This window comes from Dendrobates tinctorius, unplaced genomic scaffold, assembly GCF_039654945.1.
Source record: "Dendrobates tinctorius isolate UK_male_01 unplaced genomic scaffold, ASM3965494v1 ptg000116l, whole genome shotgun sequence".
Classification (NCBI taxonomy): Eukaryota; Metazoa; Chordata; class Amphibia; order Anura; family Dendrobatidae; genus Dendrobates; species Dendrobates tinctorius.
Genome location: NW_027361784.1, coordinates 22,603,843 through 22,620,922, shown reverse-complemented (window position 1 = coordinate 22,620,922; position 17,080 = coordinate 22,603,843). Strand labels below are relative to the sequence as shown.

Sequence of the window (17,080 nt, the reverse complement as noted above, 5' to 3'; positions counted from 1 at the left end):
GTGCTGCTGTTTTCACAGCTTCTATCCTGCACTTATTTCTCTGTGCTTAATCCATGTGCTTTCCTCTTTGTCTACAGCCTATTTTTTCCTGCCCTACCTGAGATTAGATACTTTGTTGCCTCTCAACACTACCGATCTGTGTACAACCCTTTTCCCTCGCTCTAGCACTGAGATGAGGGATGGGAAGAGAAAAGAAAGACATCAAAATCAGGAGCAGGCGCTCTGACGGATTTGTAATACTTTTGCAAAAGCACTCGGCCAGAGAATGGACTTACAGATACTCTGCAGCAGTAAAATGATAGAAAAAAAAATGATTGAAGACTATTTAGAAAGTTGCTTAATTTTGCATTGAAAAGATATTACTTGGACAGTCAGTTGGTTTTTGTGAGCACTGTGCAATACTTTATTTCACCAGAGGTGGCACTCTAGAGAAATTGAACACCTGCTGCTGGGTTTCTCTACTATTTTCAGATGATCGCTGGAGGTCCCAGAAACGGTATATTCTGTAATCAGCTTTATATTAGGGAATTATTGTAACAAATAGGGAATATATAAGCCAAGACTACCCCTTTAAGGACAAAGATTCCGGTATAGAGGCTTGGTCCACCAAGTTTTAGCCTACAGCTCCTATTTCAATGCTTTAGATCTTCCTTGTATATAGGTGATAGAACATAAAGATTTTCTTACGTGTTTTGCCCACTCCAGATAATGGCTCGCTGAATCCTGTGGGATAAGATGCCAGGACCTTTAAGTTATATTCAGTCCCGCTGAGAAGGTTGAGAATGAGCATGGTGTTCACATCATCTCCAACGAAGGTCTCCAGAGCCGCGCCAGCTCCTGAAAACAAAGTCCAGAACCCCAAATCATCACAGGGCCAACATATACTAAACCCTTGGATAACTTACCCCAGGCTCCTAATTTTAGAAGCCATCCACACCCCTGACACGTCCAGTCCAAGCAAACTATACACCATTCATGTGGCCCGTGTGATCCCAGCACACGGAAATGGAACACTTGGAGATTTCAGATCTGCAAATATTTATCTACTGATGCGAAAATCAGTTTTTTTTTCTCATCCAAAGCACACATTCATAGTAATAAGGTGCTCGGGGGTCCTATATAGAAGAAATTAAGTTTAAGACTTTTTATAATTATTATTATTATTATTATTTTTTTAAGAATTTATATTTAATATTTATTATGTAAAATAGTAATATTTCATCATCACCTGTATTTGAAAAAAACTGATTAAAAAGCATATCTGACGCTGCTGATCAGAGGACACAATGTCATGTCTAGGGGCTGAGTATTAGGAAAACATGGCTGTTTTCTACTAAAAACTGTGCCACTCCTGTAAACAGGTCACGTGTGGTATTGCACTTCAGACCAATCATGTGCCCTAACATCAGGAGACACATCTAGATAGACCTTGAGTCCTTCAGACGAGCCATGCGTAGACTTCAAAAGATCAATCAGGTATGATTGATGATCACAGCGTTTGGACGGGCCGCAGATCTCCTTACCCCAACTCCTTGGAAATCAGCAGCCACGGCTTGGTATTACCTCATGCCCTAGGATAGACCTTTGTGCTCATATAAGCTGAAGACCCCGATGGCATCACAGGGATTCTCGCATCATTGATCGCTGCATTCAAAGAGTTAAATGGCAGAGACCAAAGTTTCCTCTGATCCCTGTTGTTTCAGTGGGGCTGTCACTGTGTATCACATCTATTGCCTTGCTCTTAGTAATGTTGTGTGATCAGCAACCTAAGTGAACTCATTATCAATTGCCAGCTGGTTATAGGGAATCTGTCGCCAGATTTTTGCCACCTAATATGAAAGCCGCATAATGTAGATGCAGAGACTATAATTCCAGTGATGAATCACTTACTGAGCTGCTTGCTGTAGTTTTGACGAAATCACAGTTTTATCAGCAGGAGATTATCACTAGAGGACTAGTAAACCTGCTGCCATGTAGTCCAACCCCGCCTCCAATACTGATTGGCTGAATGTACACATAAAGCTGCCAATCAGTGATGTGGGCGGAGTTACACACAGCTCAGCATTCAGAAAACTGCTAGATCTGGCAGCAGCTAAAACTTTTATCAAAACTCCAGAAATCAGCTCAGTAAGTGACACCGCTGGAATCATGGTTTCTGCCCCTACATTTTGCTGCTCTCAGATGGTACAGCAAAAACCTGGTGACTGATTTTCTTTAACTTTATGACTATACAAAGAAGTTGGATTTTGTAAGGAAAATAATGTGATCTGCAGTAATCACTGTTTAATACCGAATGACAGATCATAAAGAGTCATGATGATGATAAATCAGTGAATATTATTATTGGGATTTTTCACTTTTAGGAACTTTTTTATATATAAATGGGGCTAATTATATAGTTTTGCAACTGGGTTTCATTAAAAAATGTTTGCACCATTTGCTTTCTAGTAGCTTCTGTGCTCCGCTGTCTATTGCTGGCTGCAGAATGAGTTAACTGAGAATCAGTCAGTGAGCTCATATTCCTGGTCTGTCGGGGAGTTTGTAACTCTTTTGTCTGTCTTTTCCTGAGCTCCTCTTATTTGATTTATGACCACTTCAAAGTTGAATTTGCAAGACAGTAAATAGCTTATAAAAAACAAACGGTGAACATTTTTTAACGACACCCAATTGCAAAAATTATTTTTTTTAATTTTTTTTTTCCCCCAAAAGTAGACAACCCCTTTAATCATACTCTAGCCGTGGAGCGTTTCTCTATTACCGTACTATGCTGCCAGTGTCACTCTATAAACATTTACCCTCGCTGCCATCTGGAAGCATTAAAACACTTGTGGCGAGCCGCATATTTGAACACGCCTTAGGAGAACGTGGCCTCATCGAAGAGCCGTCCAGACGCTTTCAAAGTTTTACAGTAATTTTTTTTTTTTTAAAATTTCCTGGTAGAATGAACTTGGACGTGAAATATAAGTGTCTGAGACTTGGCTTCGGGATAAAGGATCTGTTACAGAATTCTGCGACGGCAACGCGATGCACAGAACGGTTCTACATTCCCAATGGAATTGCTCTAGTTAGCGAATATTAAACCCACTTTGGAGGTAAAACGCTTCCTTTTCGGATTCTTACCGCTCGTAGGCCTGTATATAATCCTGTAACCCAATGTGGGGGAAGGTGGAGGGTCCCATGTTATCCTCAGCTTGTTGTACCATTCATCGGAGACACGCAGATTCCGGGGAGCAGATAACGGCACTACAGAGACAAAGTATTCATCAGTGCGTTACCCTGGGGCCATGGTACTTCCTTCAATATCCTCTAGGCAATTTTCTCAACATGTCCTATCCTATCTCAAACTGCAAATTGATCTCGCTCATTGTCGTTCCCTATGTACACGTGAGCTAGAAACCTGTCGATCACCTAGAACAGCGCTGGGAAGAGCCGGCCAAAAATCAAGAAACGGACCAGGCTTGTCTCAAACTATTGTCTCTTCTAACTATACCTTCTGCGTTTCAGAGAATAAGATAACTGGCTGTCATTCATACAGTCTGAGGTTTGGGCAGCATGAATAAAATGATAAAGAATGATCAATTCATATAATAAGCTTCTATATGACCAGACAAAGCTGAATAAAATGATATCTCGACGTCTGCATTCCGTTGTCTCATTCCAGAGAAATCCACATTTTTCTTAATATGTTAATGAGCTGTTAAGATCTATGGGTCGGACATAGATCTCTCTGAAAATCTGCCTTTCAGTGATATGTTAAGTTCTGGGGCCCCTGTTCAGCTGTACAGGTTGCATCAATGGTATGTCCACTCCGGTACAGCAGAGCTGAGCTTTGTTTCATTACAAACACTTCTGTCAGCACTCCTCTCGGTTCTGATGCACTGCACTTTCCCACATACTGGCTGCTGTGATATAAAGTGTAAGTATTAAAGAAAAACTCTTTAAAAACTGCCAAAAAAAAGAGTGTTTCCCATAGTACTTTCTCCTTGAAAAACTCTTTATTTCTGAGCAATTTAAAAAACTTCATGTGAACTTAACCTATCGGTATGTGCACATGACATCTTTTTCAAGAGAGCGAACCTGCCAAGTTTTTTAATAGAAAGACGTTTCAGGAAATGCCAACAATTTTTTTTCTTTCTTGAAGTATCTTTTTTAACATTCTTTTTTTGTTTCCTAAGTGCTTTTTCGACATTTGTTGACCACCAAAGTTTTCTCTTTTGGGGATTTTTTCAGCCTTTTTGGGACATCTTTTTATTGACATTTTCTGAACACTTTTTTTTACTCTCTACTCAACAATGAAAAAACCTATGGATGTTAAAGTCCAGCAAGTTCGGCCAAACAGTTAAAAAAAGCTTGGTTCGGGTACCACTACAGTACCCAAACCTGGACCCCATTCACATGAATAGGGGGGTCACAACATTCATTGTTTGCCATGCTGTCATCTTCATGACCACACGGCAAACACTGCCTCTGATCGTCAGTAAGATCATTGGTGCCGGTCAGAGATCTGCAGTTCCCACGCTGTACAGCCTCAATCCCCTGATGACGCCAGTCTAACTAGTGAAACATATTGGGGAGGCTCAGGAGCAATTTTTTAATAGCACAGTCAGTGAATCAATGGTGTGGAATTTCAACAGAATATAGGTATCGGCCGCACCTTATCCCATGCCCCTGAATGAAATGAAATCTAGGGACTGTTAGCACCTTAAAGACATGAGTCTAATAAATAATACGTTAGTGTCCACTAAGATATGCTGACCAATGCGGTTTTAATATTTTCCAAAAGCTAAATTTTATGGTCCTTAGGGTTTTTTGCTTTTGGCAATTTGTGATTTATTATATGTTTACCCTACGCTGACCTCTGGACAGCAATTTGTTTGATTGCTAATAACAGTGCAGAGCTGAGCTCAGTGAGTTCACAGCAGTTCACATTGTGAAATTTCTCACGGTGAACTCACTGACCTCAGTGATGTAACGTGAGGTTTTTTACCCGAACAGTAACATGGACTTCCTGGAGAAGTCCGTGTTCGGGGTCCGTGTCCGAGCAGTAGGTGTTCAGTACGGACCCTGAACTTTACTGTTGGGGTTCGCCCATCTCTAGTCTGGACATCTTTTGGATGCATTTTGAGCCGTCAGAATGGAAGACACCTGAAAAATGGACTTGTAGCTTCTTTTAACCGTTTGGGGTCTTTGTAAACTCAAAGGAGTTTAAAAAAAATGATCAGAAAACTGTACATATGCACAGAAAGTTTTTTTTTTTTTTACAGGCAATGGCTTAGGTTTATTCTTTCTGGCATTCAGGGTGCGCTTTTTTTATCTGGTATCATAGTGAAATACACCCGTAGGCAACCTTTCTGAAGTTCAGCGCTTGACAACAGGAACACAAAAGCTTCACAGAGGTGGTGGACACCATAACTGATGTAGTCAGGATATAACGTAATCCTCAGGTGATCCATGGGACCTCCATCCCCTTCTACTGGCTATAAGGCTTTCCTCACTCCCGCGCTACATATCCGGGGCACGGGCGCGCGCTATGACTATACAGAATAAGGGCGCTGTCATTTCCAGCTAACGACCCCAGACAGGCCTGCCCTGCAACCTCCTCACTGCTGCCTTCCAATTGTCTTTGATAGACTGTATAAATATATATAATAGGCATAAAGTAATAATTCTATATACTAAAACATACATGTTTTCCCAGACGATGACACGGCAATCCCTTCTCCATTGAAATACACAGGGGTGACCGTGACTCTATATTCAGTGTCAGACAGCAAAGACGGCAGCACGACTTCGTTTTCCCTTCCGGATACGACTTTCTGCAGAAGACGAGACATGAAGTCACAAATACAACAAAACAGCATTGTGTAGCATAAGGCACACCTATCGTATTGGCTCTGCGTGGCTAAAGATGGAATTAAATGTTACTGATCCAAACTTCACATATTTGTTGAAATGTGGTTTCTACATGAAAATGGACTAAATACTTGTAGGATTCCATCACCAATTTGGATCTAGAGTTTTTGCGAAACAATTCACAGGACCACGTATGAAGCCACGGCAGTAGTATGTGGCAGCTGGACGGGAGCCCTGAGAATTGGCTCTTACCGCCTGGCATCCATGGCTTCTCTTTTGATTAGCCAGCATGGCGAAACATCCTCATTTGGCATGACGTTCATTTGATCTTGCGCCAGTTTGGCATATCAAAAGAGGAGCCTCGGATGTTGGGGGGTGGGTGGAGGTTCTCTAGGCTCCTGTCTAGTGGCCACCGATAACTGATGTAGCTGATGGGATGAGTTCCTGCAAATCAATTTGCACAAAGCAAGAAGTGTGTGTGGCGATCCATTGATCTGTCAAGTAAAGCCTGAAGCTGCAAGTAACTGCGCATTTTCACTACAGTGACCACAACAGGGGAATTGTGGTATTGCATGGTGACCATCAAAATAAATGGGCTTTGTAATGGCTCACCACTCTGGATAATAGAAGGAAGGTCATGAGTACACACATATGAGTTGTCTACTTGGGACGAGATCAGTAGGACACATGTAACGATAATCTTTGCGTCCTATTAGTCATTATCATGTCTAAAGCCACTTTAGGCTACGTTCCCACCCAACGTCTTTATTGTGGGGGTCCTATAGCAATATCCGCAGTGCTATGTGCAAATGGTGACATCCACAGCATATATTCACGAGCTGCGGATATAAACCTGCACCTCTTGACAATTTAAGCACCATGGAATAAATGGCGCTATAATAATAAGTAATAATAATTTACACTGCCAGCCAGTGCATGAAACTTCTTTACATCTCATGGACTACCCCGGCATAGTAATACAGGCAGAAAATCCAATGAATGTTTGCTATTTGAATACATAGAGGCTGATTCATCACAGTTTTTATGCCTTTTTTTTGGTCTATTTTTGTGTATTTTCCCCTGTTAATATTTGCTCAATATTCATCTTTTTATTTGTCCATTTTTTAAACTAATTAATTTATTTGTTCATCTATTTTTTTTTTTTTTTTTAGTTTGCCATTGTGGACAGGATTTAGGTTTTCCAGAAGTTTTCATCTAATTCATGATTTTGCGTTTTTGTTTTTTTTTTTAAAAGTTTGAACATTTCTGCAAAATGTTCTCCAGGCCTCCTACCAGAGTGATTTTATGTATGTGAGAATTTATTTTTGTGTGCAAGTTTTTCGCCCTTTTCCAAAATATACAACTTTTTGCAACTAAAAAAAAAAAAAAGGAAAACAAGATTAAAAACAAAAAAATGAAGATGATTTTTTTTACTTTGGGGAAAATTCAAGAAATGTGTGCACCATTTTGAAAAAAAATATGTGCACAAAATGGACAATCAATACCACAAGAGAAAAGAAGGAGACAAAAAGAATAATGAATCGGGGCCATTAAATCGGTTTTTTTTTTTTTGCTTTTTTTTCAGTATTTATTGACTTTTTTTGCAACAAATTCTTCAAATCGGCACCTGTGGTTCATGAATTTTGTGCAAAATAAAGCAAATTTTTTTACTTGCATGTTCTGTAAAACGTCTGAAAATTTGAGCAAAAATTTGTAGGCATACATAAAAATCACTTCAGAGAGGGGATGAAGTATATTTCAGGGCAAAAATGCTGCATCCGAAAATATCTGAAAAAAAAACAAACCTACAATGATGAACATGAGAAAAAACAAACCAAGCAAACAGATATAAAATAGACTTTAAAAAAGAGACAGTGTAAAAACAGCAGTACAAAGAAGCGCTATATCTTAAAGATGCGCGGAATTTATCAACCCTTGGGCGACTTTTCGTTAAATTTAGTGGCTATAACAGTAACGCAGATCGCAGCCACTAGAAAAACTGACTTGATATATTCCCGTTATATTAATCTACATATTTTAATTGCACGTCTTACCACTTCTTCCCGATCTCCATATGCCGTGACGTAGGATACCAGATATTGGCGAATATTGCCGTCCGTCATCTGCCATGACACGCGTAGGCTGGATGTGGTCTCGTCGTCTACTAGAAGGTTTCTGATACCTAAACGGACCACTGCAAGGATAATAACGTATAACTATCAGTGCTGTGTAACGTGAAAATCCTGGGCATCAATGCAAAATCACCAACAGGATGGCCCCCAACTATCATGGGTCTTTGACGATACTGGTCTTTTCATATGGCCTAAAGGAACCTTTTGGGTCCCCTTAGGCTCCAGGGCTCAGTTAGGCCGCAGGTAGCCGGCTGTCAATCAGCACGACAGCCGCTGCTCTGTTGATGTGATATTAGCGGAAGTCACTCAATGGCCAGTAGGGGTCATCGGTGACCACTGTGTGCCGGCACAAATCAGCGCCAGGCACAACAGGCAGGTAGTTAGCAACTACCTGCCTGTTAGTTCTTAAGCCGATAACCAAAATTATATCGTCATGGATAACCCATTTAAGTAATATTAAAGCTTAGGCTAGTTTCACACTAGCGTTTATTCGACGCAGCGCACGGCGCCGCTAAGCCCCGCCCCCTGCCAGCTCCCTGCCCGCCCCATCCGATCATCGCCGCCTACTATCGCACATGGACGCTTGCGATCTGCGCACTCTATTTTTAGCATAAGGTGTGCAGATCGTGCGCTAGTAGTATTTTGGCGTGCGCTGCGCACTTTTGAAGGTGCGCCCGTGCGCGCCGAACGCAGCATGTTGCATTTCGGCGCGCACGGCGCACCTTCAAAGGTGCACAGCGCACGCCAAAATCCTACTAGCGCACGATCTGCGCACCCTATGCTAAAGATAAGGTGCGCAGATCGCAAGCGTCCATGTGCGATAGTAGGCGGCGATGACCGGATGGGGCGGGCAGGGAGCCGGCAGGGAGCGGGGCTTAGCGGCGCCGTGCGCTGCGTCGAATAAACGCTAGTGTAAAACTAGCCTCAGAATGCTAAATAAACAGATCAGAAATTCAGATCAACATATAAAATGACATGTAAAAGTTTGGGCACCCCTGGTCAAAACTACTGTTAGTGTAAATAGTTAAGCAAGTTGAAGATAAAATGATCTCTAAGAGGGCTAAAGTTACAGATGACAAATTTCCTTTGTATTTAGGCAAAAAAAAATTGTCATTTTTTACATTTTAAAATTTACAAAAATATAAATGGTCTTATGCAAATGTTTGGGCACCTTTGGAGATGTGTGTGCTCAGAAAACTGTGACCAAGGTTTCAGACCGTAATTAGCCTGTTAGGGTTATGGCTTGTTCACTGTCATCATTAGTAAAGGCCAGGTAATGTAAATTTTCCAGCTTTATAACAACCCAGCCTCCTCTAACCTTGTGCCAAAAAACAGCAGCCGTGGGATCTTCTAAGCAGCTGCCTAGCACTCTGAAAATGAAAATAGTGTTGGCCCACTAAGCAGGAGAAGGTGATGAGAAGATAGCAAAGCGTTTTCATGTTGCCCTTTCCTCAGTTCAAGTATAATTAAGAAAAGTAGTTAACAAGGAACTGTGGAGGTCAAGATAAGGTCTGGAAGACTAAGCAAAATTTCAGGGAGAGCTGCTCGTAGGAAGGCTGAGAGGCAAGCCCCCGCTGGATTGCAAGAGACCTTCAGAAACATTTGTCAGACTCTGAAGTTGTGGTACATTGTTCTTCTGTTCAGAGACACCTGCACAAATATGGCCGTCATAGAAAAGTCATCAGAAGGAAACCTCTCCTGTGTCCTCACCATAAAATTCAGCATCAAAAGTATGCAAACGAACATCTAAACAAGCTTGATGCATTTTAGAAACAAGTCATACGGACCGATGAGGTTAAAATAGAATGCTTTGGCCACAATGATCAAAGGTATGTGTGGAGAAAAAAGGGCACAGAATTTCAAGAAAAGAACATCTCACCAACCATTGAGCATGGGGGTGGATCAATCATGCTTTGGGGTTACGTTGCAGTCAATGGTACAATTTCACGATTAGGGGGGAAGAATCGATTCAATTAAATTTGCACAAATTCTTGATGCAAGCATAACTTCATCTGTAAAAAAGCTGAAGGTGAAAAGAGGATGGCTTCTACAAATGGATAATGATCCTACACACATGTCAGAATCCACAATAGACGACCTGAAAGTGCGCAAGCTGAAGGTTTTACAATGACCCTCACAGTCCCCTGATCTGAACGTCATTGAAAATCTGTGGCTAGACCTCACAACAGCAGAGGATGGAAGACGACCCAGGACTCTCAAAGAACCAGGTGAATTTTCCAAGCAAAAATAGATGAAAATCCCTTGAACAAGAAATGACTCTGGCTACAAAAAGCATTTACAAGCTGTGATACTTGCAAAAGGGGGCGATACTAGGTACTAACCCATGCAGGGTGCCAAAACTTTCGCATAGGCAAATTTTCCTTTTTAGAATTTTTAAAATTGAAAAGATGAAAATATATATTTTTGGCTAAAATGCTAAGGAAATGTGTCATCCTTAACCTTAGGCCTTTTAGAGATCATTTTATCTTCAACTTGCATAACTATTCACAATAACAGTAATTTTTACCAGGGGTGCCCAAACTTTTACATGCCACTGTACTGTACAATTAGGAAACATTGCCATTCACTGAAAGGTCTTGTTCACACGCTGCATTTTTGCTGCATTTTTTCCCCATGAAATTTGATTTTTTCAAATCTGCAGCATGTCAAATCTTTAGGCTATGTGCACACGATGCGGATCTTGCTGCGGATCCGCAGCGTTTCTGGCCCTGCGGGTCCGCAGCAGAATCTGCTGCGTTGTACAGTACCATTTTACTCTATGTAAAATGGAAACCGCTGTGCACATGCTGCGGAATTTTCCGCGCGGATTTGCTGCGGTTTCTAATCGGCAGAAAGAATTGACATGTCACTTCTTTCTGCGGATTCCGCTGCGGTTTACCATCTCCTCCATTGTAGAGGTGATAAACTGCAGGGCAAAACCGCAGGCCAATCCGCAGATAAATCGCAGGTATTTTGACCTGCGGATTTTCCCAAATCCGCACGGACAAATCCGCAGCACCTAAAACTACGTGTGCACACAGCCTTAAGCGGTTTTTGCAAATAAATGGGAAAACATTGCAAGTTAAAACTCATGAAAAAACGTGAGTATTTTACACAGAGTTTTTTCGACCAACACTTTACTTTTTGCTGCAGAAAAAAACTGCTGCAAATACTCAACATGTGCACATAACCAAATACAGAGTAAACGTTCAGGTGGGAAGACTTGCGCTGCTTTTTGAGCAAGAATATATTTCCATTCATTGACAGCAATCAGTGAATTTGAAATCACAAAGTATATAAACGAACTTTCCATTAATCGGTGATTCGGCATTAATTACATAAAACCTTTTAAACGCTATACTACACCATTTACGGTATATATATCGCTGCCGTCTGATATGCATTGATCACATTGGAAGGGGATTGGCGCCCCATCTACTCACATAACGTGGAATTAACCTCTTCAAATTTCAGATTTCTTATCCCAATGAAAGGTAGAAGTTTACAGGGCTAGCAAAAAAAAGAGACGGTAATAATCATTAAATTCCACATACCTGGTGTTGTAGGTCTTGCGGTAGTTGGAGTAGTTGTAGTTCTCGTCACTGAAAGTAGAAGCCCGTGTGATATTTATATACATCTCTAAGTATTAAGTAGTAAATACAAATATAAAAAAAAATTCTTACATTATATCATTTTGGCACTGTATTGGACTATTATGTATTTACTATGTGACGGTTATATTATGTGATCGCTGTATGACACTGTCTTTAAGGAGGACCTGTCATTAGGTCATAAGTGTCCAGTTTTTCCTCTTATTTTATTCCCGCTACTCCCCTGAGTATTCGGGGTTTTGTTTTTTTTTTTAAATCTGCCATACGGTTCCAAAGATATTGGCCTTTTTACTTACTGCTAATTTTTACGGGTTTTCTAAGGGGGTGTGGCTCACTGTAGGTTTTTCTGGTGGGCGTGTCTTAATTACCCGTGAGCACCGCCCACCAGGATGAAGACCATAATAATTAGCACTAAATAAAAAGGCCTATATCTCTTGAACCATATGGTGGATTTAAGAAAAACAAAATAAAGGAGCAGTGGGAATAAAATAAGAGCAAACAATGGCCACTTTTGATTTGGTTACAGGTTTACTTTAAAAAGTTCTGAGTCTACAAAATTGATTTCCTATCCTCAGGAGAGGCCATCACTGTCGGATCTTTGGAGGATTCTGATACCTGGAACTTCACCGATCTGCGAAGAGAACAGATCACTCATTCTTAATGAAGTGAGTGTGGCTCTGTGCCTGGTAAACAATGAAAGAGGGCCCGATTCATCGCTGATGTGTTTTTTTTAAGTCAATTTCCTTTTTTGGTGTCTTACTGCATTTGTTGAGTTTTTTGCTTCTTCAAAAAGCATACGTGGTTCATAAATGTTGCACAAAATCAAAAAAGCCTCTTTTGAGAGCAAAAAAAGCAGAATATTCTGTTAAAATGACAGAAAATAGACAAAAAAGGTCCAAAAGAAATAAGAAATCAGGATAGTCAATCAAATTACGGTATAAGGTGCCAAGATTCAGACCCCCAACGATTTAATACTGATGAACTATAATAAGGTCAGTTCTTCTGTTTTCTAGGACCATGGTATCCTTTAAGGAGGACCTGTCACCAGGTCAAAAGTGGCCAGTTTTTATTGTTATTTTAATCCTGCTGTTCCACTCAGTATTCCCATTTTTGTTTTTTTAAAATCCGCCATACGGTTCCAGAGACATGAGCCTTTTTATGTACTCATATTCTTTACCAAGGAGCGCAACTCACAGGGTAATAATGTAAGACACGCCCCCATAGAATTCTGTGAGCCACGCCCCCTTGTTAAAGAACCGCTAAAATAGGTCATAACTAAAAGCCCCATATCTCTGGAACCGTATGACGGATTTAGAAAATACAAAAAAATGGAATATTTGGGGATCAGCTGGAATATTATAAGGGCAAAAAATTTCCACTCTTGATCTGGTGACACTCCCTCTTTAAGGGCTGTATGGTTATATTACTGAGGCACTTTAGCGCAGTATGATAGCATTATAAATAAGGTGTTGCCACCTTAGCTTAGTTGCCTTGACCTAGGATTTTCCTAACATTAGAAGATTTCAATTACAAGCATAAGACCTTCTACAGACCTTTTCTGGCCCTGACTACAAGAACAAAGAGCAAGGAAGTTAATAGGAATCTGTCCGCAGAATATGACATTCAGGGGAACCGTGGGACTTTTTTGCCCCCAACATCTGCCCCTTCCGCCCATTATAAAGAACATATTAGGTAATTTCTAATTACAAAATTAAGACTTTTTCATTTACAGAAGTAGCGATTTCTTACGCGTTGTAGCCAAAGCCGATAGGGAATCACTTTCTGTTTCATCAGCAAATATGGCGGAAAGGGTAACTTCATATTCTGTGCTGTGAGTTAGGCCATCCATAAGATAGGAGGAGATGTCTCCCTTTACAAGAGCCTATGGAAAGTGTTGATGAGAATGAATAAAACTTGCTTTCTATTAGTTCAAAATATCAAAAGTTTTCATTTTTTCTTTACTTAAAGGGGTTGTCCATATATGCGGATATTTTTTATTATTTGCTTAAGTGCATGTATTTCGGGTTAAAAATAATTTTTGCAATTGGGTTTCATTAAAAATTTTGTACTATTTGGCTCTTACAGCCTATCTGTTTCGTGCACAAGATGTGATCTGTGGTCATAAATCTTCTGGGAGGAGCTTAAAGAGTTACAAATGTTCCCATTGGTCAGTCAGAATGCGCTCATTGCCATATTCTCATTCTAAAGCCTGCATTAAACGGCGCATCACAAAGGTTGTAGAAGGCAAACGGTGCAAAATTTTTCATTAAACCCAAGTACAAAAATGAATTTTAGCCAATAATACATGTATTTAAGTAAAAAAAAAAAGTCATTAAAACCCCTTTAAAGGAAAAATAAAATTAGAAAGCAAATACTAATTTGCCAATAGGATATGAGCCATTTACACCAGCCGATTTCAGGCCAGTAATGAGCGCCGATCGACTACATTCAAGACTCTGGAAGAAAAGTGCCCGATGTCTACAGAAAGGAGGAGCAACCAGCCCCTTCTAACATTGGATGGGAAAAAAAGAAGAAGAGATAGAGATACCTCCCAGGACATATATACATATATGATTTTCATGGACTGCTCTCAGAACAAATCACCCAAAATTATGTTATGGGATAAAAAGGACATTTACCTCCTGAGTGGCACCACCAGTGCGGGGCGTCCATGTCAGTCTGTACATGGCGATATCTGGAGCGAATCGTGTCCAGTAAGCTCTAAAACTGTGTGTGGTGATATCTCTCACATTGAGATCCCGAGGAGAAGGGACCGGCTCTGAATGTAGAAATGTCCAAGTCTTATAATGTTATAATGATACATGAGTCATCAGCAGATTAGAAATGGAGAAGGGAGGACTGGAGGAACTTTCTTGTCCTGTATTACACACACAACCCATTCATTTGAATGAGCGCTGTGTAATACTTAATTTCCCCTGCGGAGGTGCTGCAGGGAAACTGAACACTCAGGCTACATTCACACAATGTTTTTTTAGGAAATTTGTTTCTACAGACAGATTTCAACATCCTCAAAGACTGATTTAGGGTATGATGCCTTACTTCGGATACCGAAACCATTCTTCGCTGACAATTATGACGTCGTCTTCAGTGGCTGTTCTGCTGACAGCACCTATTCCCGATACTATCAACTATAGTCTTTCCTCAAAGGCATCCATCATAGGCAGCATAAAAATGTGATTTCTAAACCAGTTGAACAAGACTATTAAAGAGGACCATGTAAGAACTATACAGATTCATACCATTCAATTAGAAGGGATGTAGGCCCAACTTGAGCCAGGTACCTATTCTCTATGGTCCCGGGGAGGACTATTTTGTATGTACACCCTTGGCCGACATACTCTATGAGTCCAGGTCCAATCATCCTATTCTAGACTTACTTGTAGTAAAAGTGCCAGTGAGGGGCTCAGATTGGCCTTCGTCAAAAACAGAGAAGACAGCCACCGTGTACTCAGTCAGTGAGGATAACTTCTTTAAGTCAACGGTTGCAACTTTCCCGACTTCCACCTGTCAAATAAATGGATTTCTATTATATTTTACCCGGGAAAGTCTACACATCGTCATTAACAGTCTACACATTGTCAATACCTGGCGTATAACCCAACAAGACGGAAGGGCCCTCTGACAGCAGAAAGTTTGGATGGGTAAGGAGGGACTAGTGAAGAGAATAGATAGAAAATGGAAGATCAGGAAGATAATGGTTAGTAAAACACTCAAAAATTGGGCAAACATATATAAAAAAAATTAGAAATAAATGCCCCGATTCATCTTTCGCGTTTTTTTCAAACTCAGTTTTCTCTTTTATCTCATGGTATTTACTGATTCATTAAAATGGCGCATGTGTTTCATGAATTTTTCGTGGCGTAAAAAATTTACTTTTTTCCCATCATTAACCTTTTTTTTTTTAAACTGGAGTACAGTTGCACCAAGTATTGCCAAATTTGAAAAAGTCACAATTGATGAATTAGGTGAAAATATTTGGAAATCCCAAATTCTGCCCACATTTGCAAACAGAAGAAAGAATAGGAGAACACATATAAAATTAGACTTTAAGAAAGGCGCAAACTACGAAAAGAATTAATCGAAAAATGAAAAAACGAGTGAAAGATACCAAAAACAAAACAGAAAACAGGTGAAAAATGCAATAATGAATCTGAGCCAAAGAGAATTGTGATAAGATTCGGGAAGATCTCTAAGGTAACCAATGAGAGTTGGAGAAAATGTTAGCATCATTCTGATTGGCTGTAGAGCGTAAGGCCGCGTTCAGTCATCTGTTTTTCACATATGTGTTTTATCCATGTTTTCACACCCATCGTAGTCTATGGGGATATTCACATGTCCGTGTTTTTTAGTGGATCTGAGTCATTAATAAAAGTTGGTGAAAGAAATAATCAGCACGCGGTTGCCGTCCATGGGTCATCCGAGTACGCTCCAATTTATTACGGTTTCACTCCTTCCTGATACGTGATGTAATTTTGGAGAAAACCAAATGACTCTTCTAATGGTCATCAGATCTGATATGTAAAATAATTATTGATTTCGCTCACTTGGAAAAGTAACAAACACAAAAATGATGACATTCATGAGTAAAAGACAGAGGGATAACAATTCTGGAGGAACATTGGTATACGTTGGAGTATGAGAGGAGCTGGTGACGTGTTAATAACTATTGGGGCAAGATAGAAGAGCTAAGAGCCAAAAAACGTAGACTAGGCCGTTTAACCATGCACTAAATTTATAAACCAGCCCCAGCCATCTGGTGAATTTTAAGACTGTCTCGTCTAAGTTTCATACTGATGGCTTGATACTATCAAGCTAACGGTGGAAAAGACCCAGGTGGACCTATCATTGCTTGCACAAGATCGATCTTCCCACAGATCGTTCATCCATCAAGTCGCCAAGGCTCGAGATCGAGCTGAAGGCCATTAATAATAATATAGTCTAAGTCCACACTTTTTAAGATACTGTAAACTGCCCCATTGTACATAGAGGTATTTTTTCATATATTTCGAGATGAAAAATTGACTTACATCATTGATATCAGCTCCTCCGGTCTTCACATACATGATACGATATCCATTTACATTCTTATGGGAGTGGTCCCAAGAGACCGTGGCAGTGCTGTGACCAATATTAGAAAACCGGAGGTTTCTAGGTGGGGTCAGTGGTACTGTGGAAACATAAAACATTGAGTATGATCCATCTGCCTTCTCTCCAGTCCTGGCATTCTGAGACAGGCCCTCATTTTTGAGATATGTATGGGTCCCAGAAGTGGGTTCCACATCAGATATTTATGCATCCTATGCATAGGTCATAAACATCTGAGATGGGATAAATAGGTCCATAACTAAACTATTGGTGTTTTATACCATTTTATTAAAAAAAATATTAAAAATTTACTTTAAATATGGCACATTTACCACTTTATATATGGACCCACTTCTTTTACCCCTTTCGTTCTGAATA

At 40.2% G+C, this 17,080-nt stretch overlaps 1 protein-coding gene across 5 annotated transcripts in view; it reads right to left on the bottom strand.

The window, feature by feature from the left end:
- The window catches only part of COL14A1 (collagen type XIV alpha 1 chain), a 166,334-nt gene that overhangs the window by 58,157 nt on the left and 91,097 nt on the right, over positions 1-17,080 (bottom strand). For 4 of the 5 annotated variants that reach the window (XM_073590265.1, XM_073590268.1, XM_073590266.1 and 1 more), the window contains exons 14-22: positions 16,645-16,784; positions 14,995-15,121; positions 14,236-14,375; positions 13,346-13,478; positions 11,540-11,587; positions 7,908-8,047; positions 5,687-5,816; positions 3,121-3,243; positions 688-837 (exon numbers count right to left, since the gene is read on the bottom strand). In XM_073590265.1, the coding sequence (XP_073446366.1) occupies positions 688-837; positions 3,121-3,243; positions 5,687-5,816; positions 7,908-8,047; positions 11,540-11,587; positions 13,346-13,478; positions 14,236-14,375; positions 14,995-15,121; positions 16,645-16,784 (1,131 nt within the window). Of the gene's footprint in view, positions 1-687; positions 838-3,120; positions 3,244-5,686; positions 5,817-7,907; positions 8,048-11,539; positions 11,588-13,345; positions 13,479-14,235; positions 14,376-14,994; positions 15,122-15,202; positions 15,270-16,644; positions 16,785-17,080 lie in introns of those variants that run through there. The other variant, XM_073590269.1, reaches the window with a different exon arrangement.